Here is an 18,816-nt window from a genome sequence, read left to right as displayed (position 1 = left end):
AACTCTGCTCTGCCTGCTTTGTAACCACAGATAATCTTATGGTATCTCCCTAGACTCCTGTTTGACCTTGATGGTGCCACCTCATTTTTTGGGGGTCGGGGTCCTAGATCGTTCTTAATTTCATCAAAGATGAAGCTACCCTTCTTTTTCTCATTGGCTTTATTGTGTTCTCTGAGAGGAGAATGGAGCAGTAAGGTCTTAACATTGTAAAAGCCAGGTTATAGTTTCACAATTTATACTGTTTATGCATTTTATTTAGATGTTTTTCTTGTGCTGAGATCTATTTTAGACTGTGACTATTACTAATAATTTGGTCCTCTAAAAAATTATTTTTCACTTTTTTTTTTTAATAGCAACTAAGGCATGAAAATCTGGTGAATTTGTTGGAAGTGTGTAAGAAAAAAAAGCGATGGTACCTAGTCTTTGAATTTGTTGACCATACGGTTCTTGATGACCTGGAGCTCTCTCCAAATGGACTAGACTACCAACTAGTTCAAAAGTATTTGTTTCAGGTTATCAGTGGGATTGGATTTTGTCACAGTCACAATGTAAGTATTCAGTTTAAATAATAATTTATAAAGTTGAAAAGTTGGGAGAATATACAGTGAACACCCATATACCTATCGCTGGATTCTATACTTGCTAACATTTTGTTATATTTGTTTTATGAAATATTGATTCATCTTTTCTTCCATTTGTCTACTTATTAATCTGCCTGATTTATTTATGCATTATTTGAAAGTAAGTTACGGACATCAGTTTACTTCAATTCTATATACTTGAGCTATGCATGTTATTAACTAGCCTTTACTGTGGATATCTAGGATAGCCTATGCAAAATGCTCAGCAGTGCCAGTTTCTGGTCCTCCGAGAGTTTACAATAAATATATTTTCAAAATTTTCAAAATAAAATTTACTTGTATTAGAGAATTAGACCTAATAATTTGTTTTGCCTAGGTCTAGAATTTCTACTATTGTTTCCCAGTGTCCTCTTTTCTCTTTCGATAGTCTCTCTTTTATAACCAACTCACCTTTTTTACATTTATAATTTTTACAAATGTAAAAATTTATATTTTTTGCCTCTTTACATTTATAATTGCTTGATGTATGCCTCCACTTGGGTGCTCAGAAATCCACCTAAAAACACATATTGCTGAAACTAAACTGCTAATTATTCTTAACCAAAATTAACCTTCTCTAGACTTTTCTATTTTTGTTAATGGACCCACCATTCTTTTAGATTCCCAAGTTTAAGGAAAGTGTCTGAGATTACTTCCTAAATTCTGTTGATTTAGAATATTTCCACACTCCACCTCTTCCTTTCCATTCCTTTGAGCACCAGAGTAGCATAGGCCTTTTGTTTTTGCTGTTCAGTTGCTAAGTCACGTCCAAGTCTTTGAAACCCCACAGACTGCAGCATGCCAGGCTTCCCTGTCCTTCACTATCTCTTGGAATTTGCTCAGACTCATGTCCATTGAGTTGGTGATGTCATCCAACCATGTCATCCTCTGTTGTCCCCTTCTCCTCACACCCTCAATCTATCACCTTCTATTTGTCCCACTGCCCTTCTCCCCACTTCTAGTTGCCCTCTTTGATTTATCTTGTTCATGGCCTTCTTTAAATGTTCAATATCTTCTTTAAATACCATATGGGTCATGTCATGGGTTCCCATGGGTACCCATCACCTAGACATGAGCTCAGACTTCCCAGGCTGGCAGTTGAGGCATAAGCTAGTAAGTAACCTCTACTCCAGGAAAAACATTTCCCTAGTAGCTACTGGTCTACTCCCATTCTCACTCTTTTGCTCTTTTTGTCCCCTTCATTTGGATTGCCCTTTCATTTCTACATTTATCTAGGTCACACTACTGTTAAAGACCTGTCTTAGAGCCCACCTTTTTCCTCAAAAATTTTCCCTGACCACCGCAGTCTTCAGTGATAGCTTTACTCTCTTAGTCTTGAGAGCCCTCATTATCAGAGCAATTGATTGAAAATTCATTGAAGGCAAAGAAGAAGGGGCTGGCAGAGGATGAGCTAGTTAGATAGCATCACCAATTCAATGGACATGAATTTGAGCAAACTCCAGGAGATAGTGGAGGACAGAGGAACCTGGAATGCCACAGTCTTTGGGGTCACAAACACTTGGACATGCCTTAGTGACTGAAAACAGCAACATATATTTCATCCAATATCATTAATCGTTTAAATAAAATTTAATTGTTTAAATAAAATTTCAAGCATAAATGTTCTTTTTTCCCCAGCTAGGTCTCAGATTCTGTAAACGCAGGAACAACTTTATCTGCTTTTATCTGTCTTCATTATAGGGAACAAAACCAGTGCCCTGCACATAACAAGTGCTAAAAAAAAGTTAACTTGCTTAACTTGATGCGCCAATCAATATATGTCATACTCTGCTTTTTATCTCATAGATTATACACAGAGATATTAAGCCAGAGAACATATTAGTCTCCCAGTCTGGCGTTGTCAAGCTATGTGATTTTGGATTTGCACGGACACTGGCAGCTCCTGGGGAGGTGTATACTGATTACGTGGCAACGCGATGGTATAGAGCTCCAGAGCTGTTGGTTGGTGATGTCAAGTATGGCAAGTAAGATGTTGTCAGCAAGATGGGGGTGCAGAGGGCAGACTTGACTCTCTTTTTTTAATAAAGTGGAATATGTTTTCAATATAATGACAATCCCTCTAATTGGGCTTCCTTGGTAGCTCAGCAGTAAAGAATCTGCCTGTCAATATAGGAGCCACGAGTTCAATACCTTGGTTTGGGAAGATCCTCTGGAGAAGGAAACGGCACCCCACTCCAATACTCTTGCCTGGGAAATCCCATGGACAGAGGAACCTGGTGGCTACAGTCCTTGGGGTTTCAAAGAGTGAGACACGACTTAGTGACTCAACACTCGCCCTTTGCAATGGCCCGCACCCTTGTCTGTGGAGTGTGTTTCTCTCTAAATAAATCCCACTTCTTACGTTAAGAAAAAAAAAAAAATCCCTCTAATACTGAAAGGAAGTTTTCAGTTTGGAAAACATTAGAAAGTGATATGTAATCATTTTTGTGTTTCCCTTTTAAACATTCTTGTGAAATGGGTTGGTATGAGTATGATTATTTTAGAGGTAGAGAAATCAAGGTGAGTAAATGGTCTGTTTTTAACAGTAAGTTAGAAATAGATATATTTATCACTTGTAAAGAGAGGTAACATTGATTAGGTAAGTCTGACACTTGCATTGAGGCTGAGTAGAGTGGGCAAGGGTGGGTATAGAAATGGAATTAAGTGAACCATTTTAAAAATACAAATCATCTTCATAAATGAATTCTTCAAAGAAGAAGGTATTGCAGGTTTTACCAGTTTCAATAGAAATTGTTCTAAAATATTTTCTATAATTTCTCTGTTTTTAGAGCATATATCATTTAATATTTTCTTGATTACTCTGAGCTCTCATTTTACTGCCATGCTGTAATTTCTGTACCAGCTATGGCCTTAAACAGTTTCAAGGTAGTTGTTCCTATGGTAATGATGCCAGAATAGTCTAAGTTCTTGTGACCACTCTTTAAGAGAGTTTTTCTGTTTTCTCCATATTAGCTTTCTGTTCTCCTTGTTGTTTGTGTCCCCAGTAAGCATTTTGACTCTTTGGAAGCCTTGTGTCACATGCTTGAAGTTTCCTGAAATCTGATTTATGTAATATTGGAAGTTAATACTTTAAGTTTATAAAATAAAAAAATTGGGGGGAGCATAATTTAAGGCTTACTATTACTTTTCTTGATACCAAGAATACAAAAATAGTAATACGCAAACGATAGAGGATGAGATGGTTAGATGGCATCACCAACTCAATGAACATGAGTTTGAGTAAACTCTGGGAGATAGTGAAGAACAGGAAAGCCTGATGCACTGCAGTCCATGAGGTGGCAAAGAGTTAGACATGACTTAGTGATTGAACAACAACAGCAACAATATGCAGAACAGATTCAGTCATAGTAAACATTTTAGGTGTTGGCGATGGACAGGGAAGCCTGGAGTGCTGCAGTCTATGGGACCGCAAAGAGTCCAACATGACTGAGCGACTGAACTGAACTGAAACATATCAGGATCCCGGATTTTACATCACATTGCTTTTCTTTCAGGGCTGTTGATGTGTGGGCCATCGGCTGTCTGGTAACTGAAATGCTCATGGGGGAGCCCCTCTTTCCTGGAGATTCTGATATTGATCAGTTATATCATATTATGGTGTGTTTAGGTAAGATTATGCATCTGTATTTTAAATTTCAGTAATTTTTTCCTATGTGTTTTTTTTGTGTATAGAATTGCAAGTTGTTGGTACACTAAAGATGATGTGTGTGTTTTGAATGAATATAGGGAGCAAATAGGAAAACATCTCTCCCTCTCTCTCTCTATATATATATATATCAGTTCAGTTCAGTTCAGTCACTCAGTCGTGTCCGACTCTTTGCGACCCCATGCATCGCAACATGCCAGGCCTCCCTGTCCATCACCAACTCCCGGAGTTCACTCAGACTCATGTCCATTGAGTCAGTGATGCCATCCAGCCATCTCATCCTCTGTCGTCCCCTTCTCCTCCTGCCCCCAATCCCTCCCAGCATCAGAGTCTTTTCCAGTGAGTCAACTCTCTGCATGAGGTGGCCAAAGTACTGGAGTTTCAGCTTTAGCATCATTCCTTCCAAAGAAATCCCAGGGCTGATCTCCTTCAGAATGGACTGATTGGATCTCCTTGCAGTCCAAGGGACTCTCAAGAGTCTTCTCCAACACCACAGTTCAAAAGCATCAATTCTTCGGCGCTCAGCCTTCTTCACAGTCCAACTCTCACATTCATACATGACCACAGGAAAAACCACAGCCTTAGCTAGACAGACCTTTGTTAGCAAAGTAATGTCTCTGCTTTTGAATATGCTATCTAGGTTGGTCATAACTTTCCTTCCAAGGAGTAAGCGTCTTTTAATTTCATGGCTGCAGTCACCATCTGTAGTGATTTTGGAGCCCAGAAAAATAAAGTCTGACACTGTTTCCACTGTTTCCCCATCTATTTCCCATGAAGTGGTGGGACCAGATGCCATGATCTTCGTTTTCTGAATGTTGAGCTTTAAGCCAACTTTTTCACTCTCCACTTTCACTTTCATCAGGAGGCTTTTTAGTTCCTCTTCACTTTCTGCCATAAGGGTGGTGTCCTCTGCATATCTGAGGTTATTGATATTTCTCCTGGCAATCTTGATTCCAGCTTGTGCTTCTTCCAGTCCAGCGTTTCTCATGATGTACCCTGCATATAAGTTAAATAAGCAGGGTGGCAATATACAGCCTTGACGTGCTCCTTTTCCTATTTGGAACCAGTCTGTTCAGCGATCAATGCAAAGAAATAGAGGAAAACAACAGAATGGGCAAGACTAGGGATCTCTTCAAGAAAATCAGAGATACCAAAGGAAAATTTCATGCAAAGATGAGCTCTATAAAGGACAGAAATGGTATGGACCTAACAGAAGCAGAAGATATCAAGAAGAGGTGGCAAGAATACACAGAAGAACTATACGGAAAAGATCTTCACGACCCAGATAATCACGATGGTGTGATCACTGACCTAGAGCCAGACATCCTGGAATGTGAAGTCAAGTGAGCCTTAGAAAGCATCACTACGAACAAAGCTAGTGGAGGTGATGGAATTCCAGTTGAGCTCTTTCAAATCCTGAAAGATGATGCTGTGAAAGTGCTGCACTCAATATGCCAGCAAATTTGGAAAACTCAGCAGTGGCCACAGGACTGGAAAAGGTCAGTTTTCATTCCAATCCCAAAGAAAGGCAATGCCAAAGAATGCTCAAACTACCGCACAATTGCACTCATCTCACACGCTAGTAAAGTAATGCTCAAAATTCTCCAGGCCAGGCTTCAACAATATGTGAACCGTGAACTTCCTGATGTTCAAGCTGGTTTTAGAAAAGGCAGAGGAACCAGAGATCAAATTGCCAACATCCGCTGGATCATCGAAAAAGCAAGAGAGTTCCAGAAAAACATCTATTTCTGCTTTATTGACTATGCCAAAGCCTTTGACTGTGTGGATCACAAGAAACTGTGGAAAATTCTGAAAGAGATGGGAATACCAGACCACCTGATCTGCCTCTTTAGAAATCTGTATGTAGGTCAGGAAGCAACAGTTAGAACTGGACGTGGAACAACAGACTGGTTCCAAATAGGAAAAGGAGTTCGTCAAGGCTGTATATTGTCACCCTGTTTATTTAACTTATATGCAGAGTACATCATGAGAAACGCTGGACTGGAAGAAACACAATCTGGAATCAAGATTGCCAGGAGAAATATCAATAACCTCAGATATGCAGAGGACACCACCCTTATGGCAGAAAGTGAAGAGGAACTAAAAAGCCTCCTGATGAAAGTGAAAGTGGAGAGTGAAAAAGTTGGCTTAAAGCTCAACATTCAGAAAACGAAGATCATGGCATCTGGTTCCACCACTTCATGGGAAATAGATGGGGAAACAGTGGAAACAGTGTCAGACTTTATTTTTGGGGGCTCCAAAATCACTACAGATGGTGACTGCAGCCATGAAATTAAAAGACGCTTACTCCTTGGAAGGAAAGTTATGACCAACCTAGATAGCATATTCAAAAGCAGAGACATTACTTTGCTAACAAAGGTCTGTCTAGCTAAGGCTGTGGTTTTTCCTGTGGTCATGTATGAATGTGAGAGTTGGACTGTGAAGAAGGCTGAGCGCTGAAGAATTGATGCTTTTGAACTGTGGTGTTGGAGAAGACTCTTGAGAGTCCCTTGGACTGCAAGGAGATCCAACCAGTCCATTCTGAAGGACATCAGCCTTGGGATTTCTTTGGGAGGACTGATGCTGAAGCTGAAACTCCAGTACTTTGGCCACCTCATGCGAAGAGTTGACTCATTGGAAAAGACTGATGCTGGGAGGGATTGGGGGCAGGAGGAGAAGGGGACGACAGAGGATGAGATGGCTGGATGGCATCACTGACTCAATGGACATGAGTCTGAGTGAACTCCGGGAGTTGGTGATGGACAGGGAGGCCTGGCGTGCTGCAATTCACGGGTTCGCAAAGAGTCAGACACGACTGAGCGACTGATCTGATATGATCTGTTGTTCCATGTCCAGTTCTAACTGTTGCTTCCTGACCTGCATACAGATTTCTCAAGAGGCAGGTCAGGTGGTCTGGTATTCCCATCTCTTTCAGAATTTTCCACAGTTTATTGTGATCCACACAGTCAAAGGCTTTGGCATAGTCAATAAAGCAGAAATAGATGTTTTTCTGGAACTCTCTTGCTTTTTCGATGATCCAGTGGATGTTGGCAGTTTGATCTCTGGTTCCTCTGCCTTTCTAAAACCAGCTTGAACATCAGGAAGTTCACGGTTCATGTATTGCTGAAGCCTGGCCTGGAGAATTTTGAGCATTACTTTACTAGCGTGTGAGATGAGTGCAATTGTGCAGTAGTTTGAACATTCCTTGGCATTGCCTTTCTTTGGGATTGGAATGAAAACTGACCTTTTCCAGTCCTGTGGCCACTGCTGAGTTTTCCAAATTTGCTGGCATACTGAGTACTGCACTTTCACAGCATCATCTTTCAGGATTTGAAAGAGCTCAACTGGAATTCCATCACCTCCACTAGCTTTGTTTGTAGTGATGCTTTCTAAGGCCCACTTGACTTCACATTTTAGGATGTCTGGCTCTAGGTCAGTGATCACATCATCGTGATTATCTGGGTCATGAAGATCTTTTCCGTATAGTTCTTCTGTATATTCTTGCCACCTCTTCTTAATATCTTCTGCTTCTGTTAGGTCCATACCATTTCTGTCATATATATATATATATATATATATATATATATATATTCATTCATCCTCTGCCTGGCTTTTGTCTATCTGACATATGATCCTAATAGTGCTTTTACCTGTCCTCCTGCCCAGCTCCCCTCTAAAGAAAAGAGCAGACATTGGACATTTTTCTGCACTTTTGCATTCAGTAAGTCATACATAGAGAGAATACAAAGGAACATATTATCTTTGGGTCAGCAAGCATTTGGTATAATATGACTATTACCTCATTCTCATCTTTACATTGAGTGGCATAGGGACTTCCAAGGTAATTTAATCTTGCTTCTGTTAGGACTTTTGCTATTTGGACAGAATTTCAAAGCAACATTATCAAAGTCTTCTCATATTTGTAGAAATGTTAGCTTTCTGTTGGGTGAAGGATTTTGGAAAATGGAAATGAGGGGAAATATCTTGAGGATTAAGTGTTTAGGTTAGAAATTCCATAAACAACACAGTGGTTTCTTACAGCAGAATTTTCATATGTGTATTTTATAACCAGTCAGTCAGTCAGTTCAGTCACTCAGTCGTGTCCAACTCTTTGTCACCCCATGGACTGCAGCAGGCCGACTTTCCTATCCATTGCCAACTCCCAGAGCTTACTCAAACTCATGTCCATTGAGTCAGTCATACCATCCAACCATTTCATCCTCTGTCATCCCCTTCTCCTCCCACCTTCAATCTTTCCCAACATCAGGGTCTTTTCTAGTGAATCAGTTCTTCTCATCAGGTGGCCAAAGTATTGGAGTTTCAGGTTCAGTATCAGTCCTTCCAGTGAATATTCAGGACTGATTTCCTTTAAGATAGGTTGATTGGATCTCCTTGCAGTCCAAGGGACTCTCAAGAGTCTTCTCCAACACTACAGTTCAAAAGTGTCAATTCTTCAGTGCTCAGCTTTCTTTATAGTTTGACTCTCATATCCATACATGACTACTGGAAAAACCATAGCTTTGACTAGACGGACCTTTGTTGGCAAAGTAATGTCTCTGCTTTTTAATATGCTGTCTAGGTTGGTCATAGCTTTTCTTCCAAGGAGTAAGTGCCTTTTAATTTCATGACTGCAGTCGCCATTTGCAGGGATTTTGGAGCCCCCCAAAATAAAGTCTCTCATCTCTCACTGTTTCCCTGGTTTCCGCATCTGTTTGCCACGATGTGATGGGACCGGATGCCATGATCTTAGTTTTCTGAATGTTGAGTTTTAAGGCAACTTTTTCACTCTCCTCTTTCAAGAGGCTCTTTAGTTCTTCTTCAGTTTCTGCTGTAAAGGTGGTGTCTTCTGTGTATCTGAGGTTACTGATATTTCTCCCAGAAATCTTGATTCCAGCTTGTGCATCATCCTGCCTGGTATTTTGCATGATGTACTCTGTATAGAAGTTAAATAAGCAGGTGACAATAAACAGCCGTGACGTACTCCTTTCCTGATTTGGAACCAGTCTGTTGTTCCATGTCCAGTTCTAACTGTTGCTTCTCGACCTGCATACAGATTTCTCAGGAGGCAGGTCAGGTGGTCTGGTATTCCCGTCTCTTTCAGAATTTTCCATAGTTTGTTGTGATCCACACAGTCAAAGGCTTAGGCTTAGTTAATACTGCAGAAGTAGATGTGTTTCTGGAACTCTCTTGCCTTTTCAATGATCCAATAATTGTTGGCAATTTGATCTCTGGTTCCTCTGCCTTTTCTAAATCCAGCTTGAACATCTGGAAGTTCACGTACTGTTGAAGTCTGGCTTGGAGAATTTTGAGCATTACTTTGCTAGGGTGTGAGATGAGTGCAATTGTGGGTAGTTTGAGCATTCTTTGGCATTGACTTTCTTTGGGGTTGGAATGAAAACTGACCCCTTCCAGTCCTGTGGCCACTGCTGAGTTTTCCAAATTTGCTGGCATATTCACAGCATCGTCTTTTAGGATTTGAAATAGCTCAACTGGAATTCCATCACCTCCACTAGCTTTGTTCATAATGATGCTTCCTAAGGCCCACTTGATTTTGCATTCCAGGATGTCTGGCTCTAGGTGATTGATCACACCATTGTGGTTATCTGGGTATTTTATATTAGGTTAGGTGTTAAAATTGAGAGTAAAGACAAAAGTGATTAAATCAGGCCAAAATCACTTGGGTAAAAATCACATTCTTAAAGAGTGGAACTAATTTATTTAGATTAGTTTCTGACCATACAACTATTAGTATTTTCAGTTTGGGTCAGCAGTTTTGTGCTTTGTTGTTGGAAATAAAGTATTTTTTATACAATTATAAGAAATTATACAGTGTTCTTTACCTGTCCTTTTCCTAAGCTCCACCCTCATGTCTTCAAGTTTCTACACAGTGGCATGGGAACTTTTCTGAATGAGTATGTTGAGATATGAATGTCAATTTCCTTTGAGTTGACTTTGTGTCAAAACCACCATAATGACTGCCAGGCACCACCACAATAAGAGCACTGCCTTTGGTTGCTTTTGCATGCTGAGAGAGTCCCCACTTTACATACTGAGTTCCTCTCATCTCTACTCTACACCACCTGTCCTATAATGCATAATGACAGAGATGTGTGCCATTCTCACTGCCAGGGAATCTAATTCCAAGACATCAGGAGCTGTTTTATAAAAATCCTGTGTTTGCTGGAGTCAGGTTGCCTGAAATCAAAGAAACTGTACCTCTGGAAAGACGCTATCCCAAACTCTCTGAAGTTGTGATTGATTTAGCAAAGGTAATCAATACTTTTTTTTTTTTTTTTACTCTTTCTGACAGGGAATTTACATTATGTGGATTTGATTTTCTCTTTTTTTTTCCTGGTCTACTTGATCTTTTTGGTCAACAGTTTCCTCTGACAACTTATATTTTTGTACATTAAGAAAGGAGAAAGGGGGCGGCAGAGGATGAGATGGTTAGACAGCATTACTGACTCAAAGGACAGGAATTTGAGCTAACATGGGGAGACAGTGGAGGACAGGGGAGCCTGGTGTGCTGCAGTCCGCGGGGTCACAAAGAATTGGATACAACTTAGCCGCTGAACAACAACAACAACATTAAGAAAGAGTTTGATTTGGTGGGAACAGAGATGGAGGAATGTCAGAGATAAAGTCCTGAAAATTTTGCTTGTTTTTTTAAAAAAATCATTTTGTATTATCTAGCATGTTTTAAGTGTGAAAACAGTCCCATAATGATGTGTTTTTAATGTTTAACATTTAAAATGCAGGCCTTGTATAAATGGAAAAAAGAAGAAAATAGGATAAGAAAATGAAAAGACAAGTAGAGAAGTATTAAAGTCTAGGGCTTCAATTTAAAGTATTAAAGTCTACAGATCATGATCCTGTAGTATATTGTGAAAAAGCGGTTTTGTTCAACCACTAGATTCACTGAAGCTAATTTTTAGATGACCATCCCCTTTGCCTTGTATTTAATTGAGGAAGACATTAGGGACATTCTCACTGGATCAAGTTGTTTCTAAAAGTGGACCTTTTGGAATTATTAGCTCAAAAAACCCTCATTAGTTAGGACTGTCCTGCTGCTGCTGCTGCTGCTAAGTCGCTTCAGTCGTGTCCGACTCTGTGCGACCCCATGGGCGGCAGCCCATCAGGCTCCTCTGTCCCTGGCATTCTCCAGGCAAGAACACTGGAGTGGGTTGCTATTTCCTTCCATGCATGAAAGTGGAAAGTGAAAGTGAAGTCGCTCAAGTCATGTCCGACTCTTAGCGGCGACCCCATGGACTGCAGCCTACCAGGCTCCTCCGCCCATGGGATTTTCCAGGCAAGAGTACTGGAGTGGGGTGCCATTGCCTTCTCCAAGGACTGTCCTAAAGTGTTGTTTTTTGGGGGGGTGTCCCACACCATGTGGCATGTGAGATATTGGATCTTGGTTCCCTGACCAGGGACCAAACCCAAACTCGTGCCCTCTGCTGTGAAAGCACGAAGTCTTAACCCATTGGACGACCAGGGAGGTCCCTGTCCTAAAGTGTCGATAAAATAAATATCTCTAAAAGAGCAGGGTCACATAACATTTAGCTAAGATATTTTTTGCTTTTTTACTTCTTTAAATAACTCATTTAAAAAAAGCTTAGTAAGCTTATGAATAGTTGTAACAAGTTCTTAGAAAAATACATTGTTATTTTTCTACCTAATGTAACAGATCCAAATATTCTTTATTTAGACTAGCTTTATGATCTGTCTATAAAGAAATTTAAAAGGAATAAAGGTAAAATGATTGTCCAGCTTATGTCCCTTATGGTAGAATCATATGACTTTTTGAACATTTTATTATAGGAAATCTTAAACATAGAAAAGGAAGTAGAAAAAATAGTGGTGTCATGACCCCCCATAAGTTGGTCATTAGCTACAATGGTTAAAAATCTTTGGGAAATATTTCATCCATCCTATCCACACACTTAGGAATCTTTTTTTCCTCATCAGTTTTTTACTGTGTGGCCTGTGGGATCTTATTTCCTTGACTAGGAGTTGAACCTGTGCCCCCTTAGTGGAACCACAGAGCCTTAAGCACTGGACCACTAGGGAATTCCCTCAGCAACATTTTTTTGGAGTATTTTGAAGCAAATTGCAGATATTATGGTATTTCACTTACAAATACCTTAATTATTTGTATAATTTTCTTGTTCTTGTAAAGCTACTTATTGAGTCCCTTCTAATTTTACTAGCTGTGAGTGGTTCCACAGGGACAGAACAAGATATAATAAAATCCATATGAAAATGAAAGAACAAGATAAAATGAAATCATCTATGTCAAGTATCTAGCACAATAATAAGCACAGAGTAGTTCCCTTCCCTTCCATTCTGCAAATACTGTAAATTTTAAAAATTCTCAAAAATTTCTTAATGCAAAATGTCTAATCAGTGCTCAAAGTTTCATTAATTTTCTCATAATTCCTTTTTATAGTTTGAATTAGGATCCACATGAAGTCTAGAGATCACAATCGGTTGATATGTCTCTTAAGACGCTTAATTTACAAGCTCCTCTTCACCTCTTTGTTTTTTCTTTAAACCTTGCCATTTATCTGTTAAAGAAAATAGGTTGTTTGTCCCATAGAATTTTTCACATAGTATAGTTTAATATGTTCCTTCATGTCCCATATTTTGTATAAACTCATAGTAGAGCTAGAGCTTGATCGGAATTAGGTTGAGTTTTTGGCAAGGATACTTCATAAGAGCTTTGTATATTCAGACACTGAATGTCCGGTGGTCTTTCTTTCTGTGATATTAGCAGTCATTGGTGGTCACTGTCTAGATTTGTGCTTTATTCCTTATCACTTATTATAGATGTTCAAAATTCATTGACTCTGAAGAAGAATTTTCTATGTTTAGACATGTAAGTGTAGGCAGTTTTTCTTTGATATGAACTATATATATTCCTTGGTTTCCCAGAAATGCTTACATATTGACCCAGACAAAAGGCCCTTCTGTGCTGAGCTCCTGCACCATGATTTCTTCCATATGGATGGATTTGCTGAGAGGTATGGTACCATGTGTCCTATGTCACATCAACCTAGAGTTAAAGTAAGGCCCCCATAGCAGTACATAACAGTAACAAACAGTGTTTCTTTACCCACCTGTTCTAATAGGATCTCAAATATTTACCACCCTACCTCCATTCACCCTTAGCAACAACACATTCCTAGGAGTGGTCCCCTGCATTCTCTAAGTTAGGGGTCTTGGTTTTCACGAAACAGTCCCTTCATGCCGTTCTTTCTCTCCCTGTGATGACCTCTGTCACTCAGGTCACTGATTTCTGGTCTTGCTACCAGCTGTGCGATGCTATCATCTTGGGTCCTGATGTATTTGCAGAGGTGTCATCTCCTGTTGCTGCTGAACTTACACCACACCCAGTCCTATGACACTGCTGACTCTGTGGATGCACATGGAGACGTTGATGTGCCAAACCTGTGTGTGCCAGAGTAGCTGGCAGAGTCTCCTGTGCTGCTCCAGCTGCTGGCATCAGTGCAGCTGACAAAACAAAAATTAGTGAGATAAGTGGCAATGACATTGCTTTATGTTTTTGCCAATCTATTTATTATTAACTTAGTAAAAGATAACTGGATCCTTGTATTTGGTTCCACATTCAATTTCTTATGATATGTTGTTTTGGTTGAAATATACAGAGAAACTGTGGCCTCACATAAATATGTAGTTGGAAAATGGAAGAGAATTTTGATAGTTGTTTTAGATCACCGTGGGTATTTTTCTTTGACTCCATACCAAAAAACTTTGATCCTGTACCAAAACTTGACAGTGGTGGTTTCTTAAAGGTTGCGTGTATTGTGGAATCTGAAACCATATCAATGAACTTCTTTTCCCATTACATGAAAATCCACTTGTCTGTCTTACACTTTGAGTAGATCTTTTACTCATGCATGCTTTTGTAGAATCATTCATTCAGTTCAGGTCAGTCACTCAGTCGTGTCTGACTCTTTGAGACCCCATGAATCGCAGCACGCCAGGCCTCCCTGTCCATCACCAACTCCCAGAGTTCACTCAGACTCATGTCCATCGAGTCAGTGATGCCATCCAGCCATCTCATCCTCTGTCGTCCCCTTCTCCTCCTGCCCCCAATCCCTCTCAGCATCAGAGTCTTTTCCAATGAGTCAACTCTTCGCATGAGGTGGCCAAAGTACTGGAGTTTCAGCTTTAGCATCATTCCTTCCAAAGAAATCCCAGGGCTGATCTCCTTCAGAATGGACTGGTTGGATCTCTTTGCAGTCCAAGGGACTCTCAAGAGTCTTCTCCAACACCACAATTCAAAAGCATCATTTTAGTCATTTGGAAAATACTCTTTTGCTAACTTATGTAGAGCTTTATTTAGTAATGTTGACATTTCATTGAACTATATAAAAAAGTCACATTCTCATCAGAAAAACATTTAGTATTAGGAATCTGCTAAGTTCATGGTAGTGGATACAAGTTGAATGAAATTCTAATTTTTTATAAAAATGTGAATTTTATCATTAATACAAATATTATTGGATTTTTCCTTGAAGTAACACACTCCTTTGTTCATTTTTCAAAAGAAAATATCTGGTATGGGGAGGGAGGAAGGAGAAGGGTTCAGGATGGGAAACACATGTATACCTGTGGCAGATTCATTTTGATATTTGGCAAAACTAATACAATTTTGTAAAGTTTAAAAATAAAATAAAATTAATTAAAAAAAATAAATAAATAAAAGAAAATATCTGCTGAATACCCCCAAGTCTGAGTAGTAATAATTTTTCTGTCAGTTTTTCAAATAATAATGTTCCATGAAGAAAGTGGCTAGTTTAGCTTGTAACTCAACCAGCTACACAAGTGCTTTTCTTAAGACAACCATTGCATTTTGATTTGAAGCAGAGGTACCTTTTCAGGGGTATAGATTTAATAATGTGTATGTATATATATATATATATATATATGTGTGTGTGTGTGTGTGTGTATTTACTGTTCCATCAGGGACATTCTTAAACAAAACTGCTCCCTCCCCAACTTAAACTTGAGAACTTGTGACTAGAAGAATATAGTAAAGTCTGTGTAAGGTTTGTAAAGTTTTGTACCTCTGTAAAGTTTGGTGCCTCTTCTTCAATCTTGGTAAGGTGCCTGCAGTTTACCCCCCATTGCTTTTTATTTCATCAAATGTCAGATGGTGAAAAAGAAGTCACCTTCATAATAAGATAAGAGCTTTGATCTTATGAACCTCCTGAAAGATTTTCAGAGATCCCGAGTGGTCTGCAGAAACCTCATTTCTCATTTTGAATAACACAGTCTATTTAATACTCAATTCTTAAAGATAAGTATCTTGAACACCAATTTTTCCTAGATATATCTGTTTTATACAGTCTTACTGACAAATGTATTTTTATGTAGGTTTCCTCAGGAACTGCAGTTAAAAGTACAGAAAGATGCCAGAAACATTTCTTTATCTAAAAAATCTCAAATCAGAAAGAAGGAAAAGGAAAAGGATGAGTCCTTGGGTGAAGAGAGAAAAACACTTGTGGTACAGGTAAATTTCCATGTTTTAATGCATATTAAATTTTAAGTTTAATATATCCTTAAATTTGACAGGGGTATGGGATATTGAAGATCTTAAAAGTTTCCTGGGTGGTTAACAAGTTCACTTTTAGCTTAGTTATAAAAATGTATTTTCTGTAGACATTACCTGTTTTTAAAAAAATCTTAGGATATCATGTACTGCGTGCCTACTGTACGCAAGTCTGTACAATAGGGCTTGTCAGGAAATCATACTCATTCAAGAACATTTAGACATGCTTGTGTACACTCATATGCAAATATATACACCATTTTCCCCCCTTAGATAATAGGAGAGAAAAATATAATTTTTAGAATTTTATATAAAGTAGAGCATTTAAAAATTGAGATTTGGGTACTCAGTTTATTTGAAATTTACTTTTCTTGGTAAATTATCCAGAATCTGTTCTCAGTAAGATAATTCAAACCTACCATCAACTCACTCACATTTTCTCAAATGAACCCAAAGAAGAAAGAGGACTCAATTTTGTGTGCCCTGAGAACATGAAAACAAAAGTCGGCATGCTGGAGTCCTCTTTCATTGTTTTCCACTGAACTATAATTTGATATGTGTATACCTGCTTATGTGTATATATAATTTTTTTTTAAGTAATTTATTTTTGACTGTGCTGGTCTTCTTTGCTGCGTGTGGGCTGTCTCTAGTTGCAGTGAGTCGGGGCTACCCTCTAGTTGCAGTGTGTGGGCTTCTCACTGCAGCGGCTTCTCTTACTGTGGAGCATGGACTCTAGGGCACGAGCTCAGCAGTTGCAGTACTCAGGCTTCAGCAATTGTGGCTCACAGCCTTAATTACCCCTTGGCAAGTAGAATCTTCCTGAATCAGGGACTGAACCTGTGTCTCCTGCATTGGCAGGCAGATTCTTAACCACTGGACCATGAGGGAAATTCTGTGTATACATCATTAAATCTGATATATATATGTCAGAGCTAGTGTGAGTTGCATTTTCATTTGAAATATGTGTCTGACTGAGAATCCCAGGTTTAGTTTTAATTCCATAGGTAGAATAAGAAAAAACTGGAGCCCAAGAAGGTGTTGTCTCTGGAATTCTGCTTTTGTTGACAAGTACTTCATAGGAAAAGGTGATTTTTCCTTCTCCTCAGATCATTAATGTTGTTAATATTTTATAACAGAATACCAATGCTGATCCCCAAACTAAGGATTCTAAAGTATTTAAAATAAAAGGATCAAAAACAGATGGAGAAAAAGTGGAAAAAGCGAGTCGAGCTTCAAATGCCAGCTGTCTCAATGACAATGGGATGAGCCCCGTCAAAATAGTGCCTTCAACAAGCCTCCGAGATTGCACCAATGGCAGCGTGGACCAAACAAGAAATCCAGGCATGACAATTCCCCCACTCACACACAATCTTTCTGCAACAGCTCCCACTATTACTTCTGGAATGGGAACTATCTCAGGAATTCAGAGTTACAGGTATGAATTAGGAAAATAAGAACAAAATGTTCTTACATATTTACAAGCTGCAAATATTTATTAGTCCAACCACCTGCATTATTACTTTCAGACTTCTGGATACTCTTCATTCTTGTTTTTAAATTATTTATTTATTTGGCTGTGTCAGGTCTTACTTGCAAAACACAGGATCTTTCGTGCAGTGCACAGACTCTCTAGCTGTGTCACCCCAGCTTTAGAGGGCACAGCTCAGCAGTGCAGGTGCACAGGCTTAGTTGCTCTGTGGTATGTGGGATCTTAGTTCCCTGACTAGGAATTGAACCCACGTCCCCTGAAATGCAAGGCACATTCTTAACCAGTAGACCACCAGGGAAGTCCCTGCTATTGCTTCTTGTCAGGTTGCTGTTTCAAAAGACTTCTTGGCCAGTGTGATGAAAATTATTAGCGTTTGATCAAAAAATTTACTGAGTCCTAAGAAAATAGAGTTGTATTATTTAAGGTAAAGAGACTATAGCTATTTAGTTTAATAACACAAAAAGAGGTTGTCATAATAAAAGAAATAATTGGTTTTGCATGTCTGCTGTTGCATGGTGTGGCTGTGGGCATTTAGTAGTCAGTTCAGTTCAGTTCAGTTCAGTCCGTCAGTCATGTCTGACTCTTTGCGACCCCATGGACTACAGCATGCCAGGCCTCCCTGTCCATCACCAACTCCCAGAATTTATTCAAACTCATGTCCATTGAGTCGGTGATGCCATCCAGCCATCTCATCCTCTGTCGGCCTCTTCTCTTCTCACCTTCAATCTTTCCCAGCATCAGGGTCTTTTCAAATGAGTCAGTTCTTTGCATCAGGTGGCCAAAGTATTGGAGTGTCAGCTTCAACATCAGTCCTTCCAGTGAACACTCAGGACTGATCTCCTTTAGGATGGACTGGTTGGATCTCCTTGCAGTCCAAGGGACTCTCAAGAGTCTTCTCCAACACCACAGTTCAAAAGCATCAATTCTTCGGTGCTCAGCTTTCTTTATACTCCAACTCTCACATCCATACATGACTACTGGAAAAACCATAGCCTTGACTAGATGGACCTTTGTTGGCAAAGTAATGTCTCTGCTTTTGAATATGCTGTCTAGGTTGGTCATAACTTTCCTTCCAAGGAGTAAGCGTCTTTCAATTTCATGGCTGCAGTCACCATATGCAGGGATTTGGGAGCCCCCCCAAATAAAGTCAGCTACTGTTTCCACTGTTTCCCCATCTATTTGCCATGAAGTGATGGGAATGGATGCCATGATCTTAGTTTTCTGAATGTTGAGCTTTAAGCCAACTTTTTCAGTCTCCTCTTACACTTTCATCAAGAGGCTCTTCAGTTCTTCTTCACTTTCTGCCATAAGGGTGGTGTCATCTGCATATCTGAGGTTATTGATATTTCTCCTTGCAATCTTGATTCCAGCTTGTGCTTCATCCAGCCCAGCATTTCTGATGATGTGCTCTGCTAAGTCACTTCAGTCGTGTCCGACTCTTTGTGATCCCATAGACGGCAGC

At 39.5% G+C, this 18,816-nt stretch overlaps 1 protein-coding gene across 5 annotated transcripts in view; it reads left to right on the top strand.

The window, feature by feature from the left end:
• CDKL2 (cyclin dependent kinase like 2) overlaps window positions 1–18,816 on the top strand; it is a 47,807-nt gene that overhangs the window by 14,645 nt on the left and 14,346 nt on the right. For 4 of the 5 annotated variants that reach the window (XM_055588809.1, XM_055588810.1, XM_055588811.1 and 1 more), the window contains exons 3-9: window positions 354–548; window positions 2,427–2,605; window positions 4,136–4,248; window positions 10,417–10,556; window positions 13,222–13,310; window positions 15,691–15,826; window positions 17,002–17,300. In XM_055588809.1, coding sequence (XP_055444784.1) covers window positions 354–548; window positions 2,427–2,605; window positions 4,136–4,248; window positions 10,417–10,556; window positions 13,222–13,310; window positions 15,691–15,826; window positions 17,002–17,300 — 1,151 coding nt within the window. The remainder of the gene's footprint in view (window positions 1–353; window positions 549–2,426; window positions 2,606–4,135; window positions 4,249–10,416; window positions 10,557–13,221; window positions 13,311–15,690; window positions 15,827–17,001; window positions 17,301–18,816) is intronic. The other variant, XM_055588813.1, reaches the window with a different exon arrangement.

Source organism: Bubalus kerabau, chromosome 7, assembly GCF_029407905.1.
Source record: "Bubalus kerabau isolate K-KA32 ecotype Philippines breed swamp buffalo chromosome 7, PCC_UOA_SB_1v2, whole genome shotgun sequence".
In the NCBI taxonomy this organism is placed as follows: Eukaryota; Metazoa; Chordata; class Mammalia; order Artiodactyla; family Bovidae; genus Bubalus; species Bubalus kerabau.
Note: the sequence above shows the minus strand (reverse complement) of the source record. Positions and strands in the feature narration are given on the sequence as shown.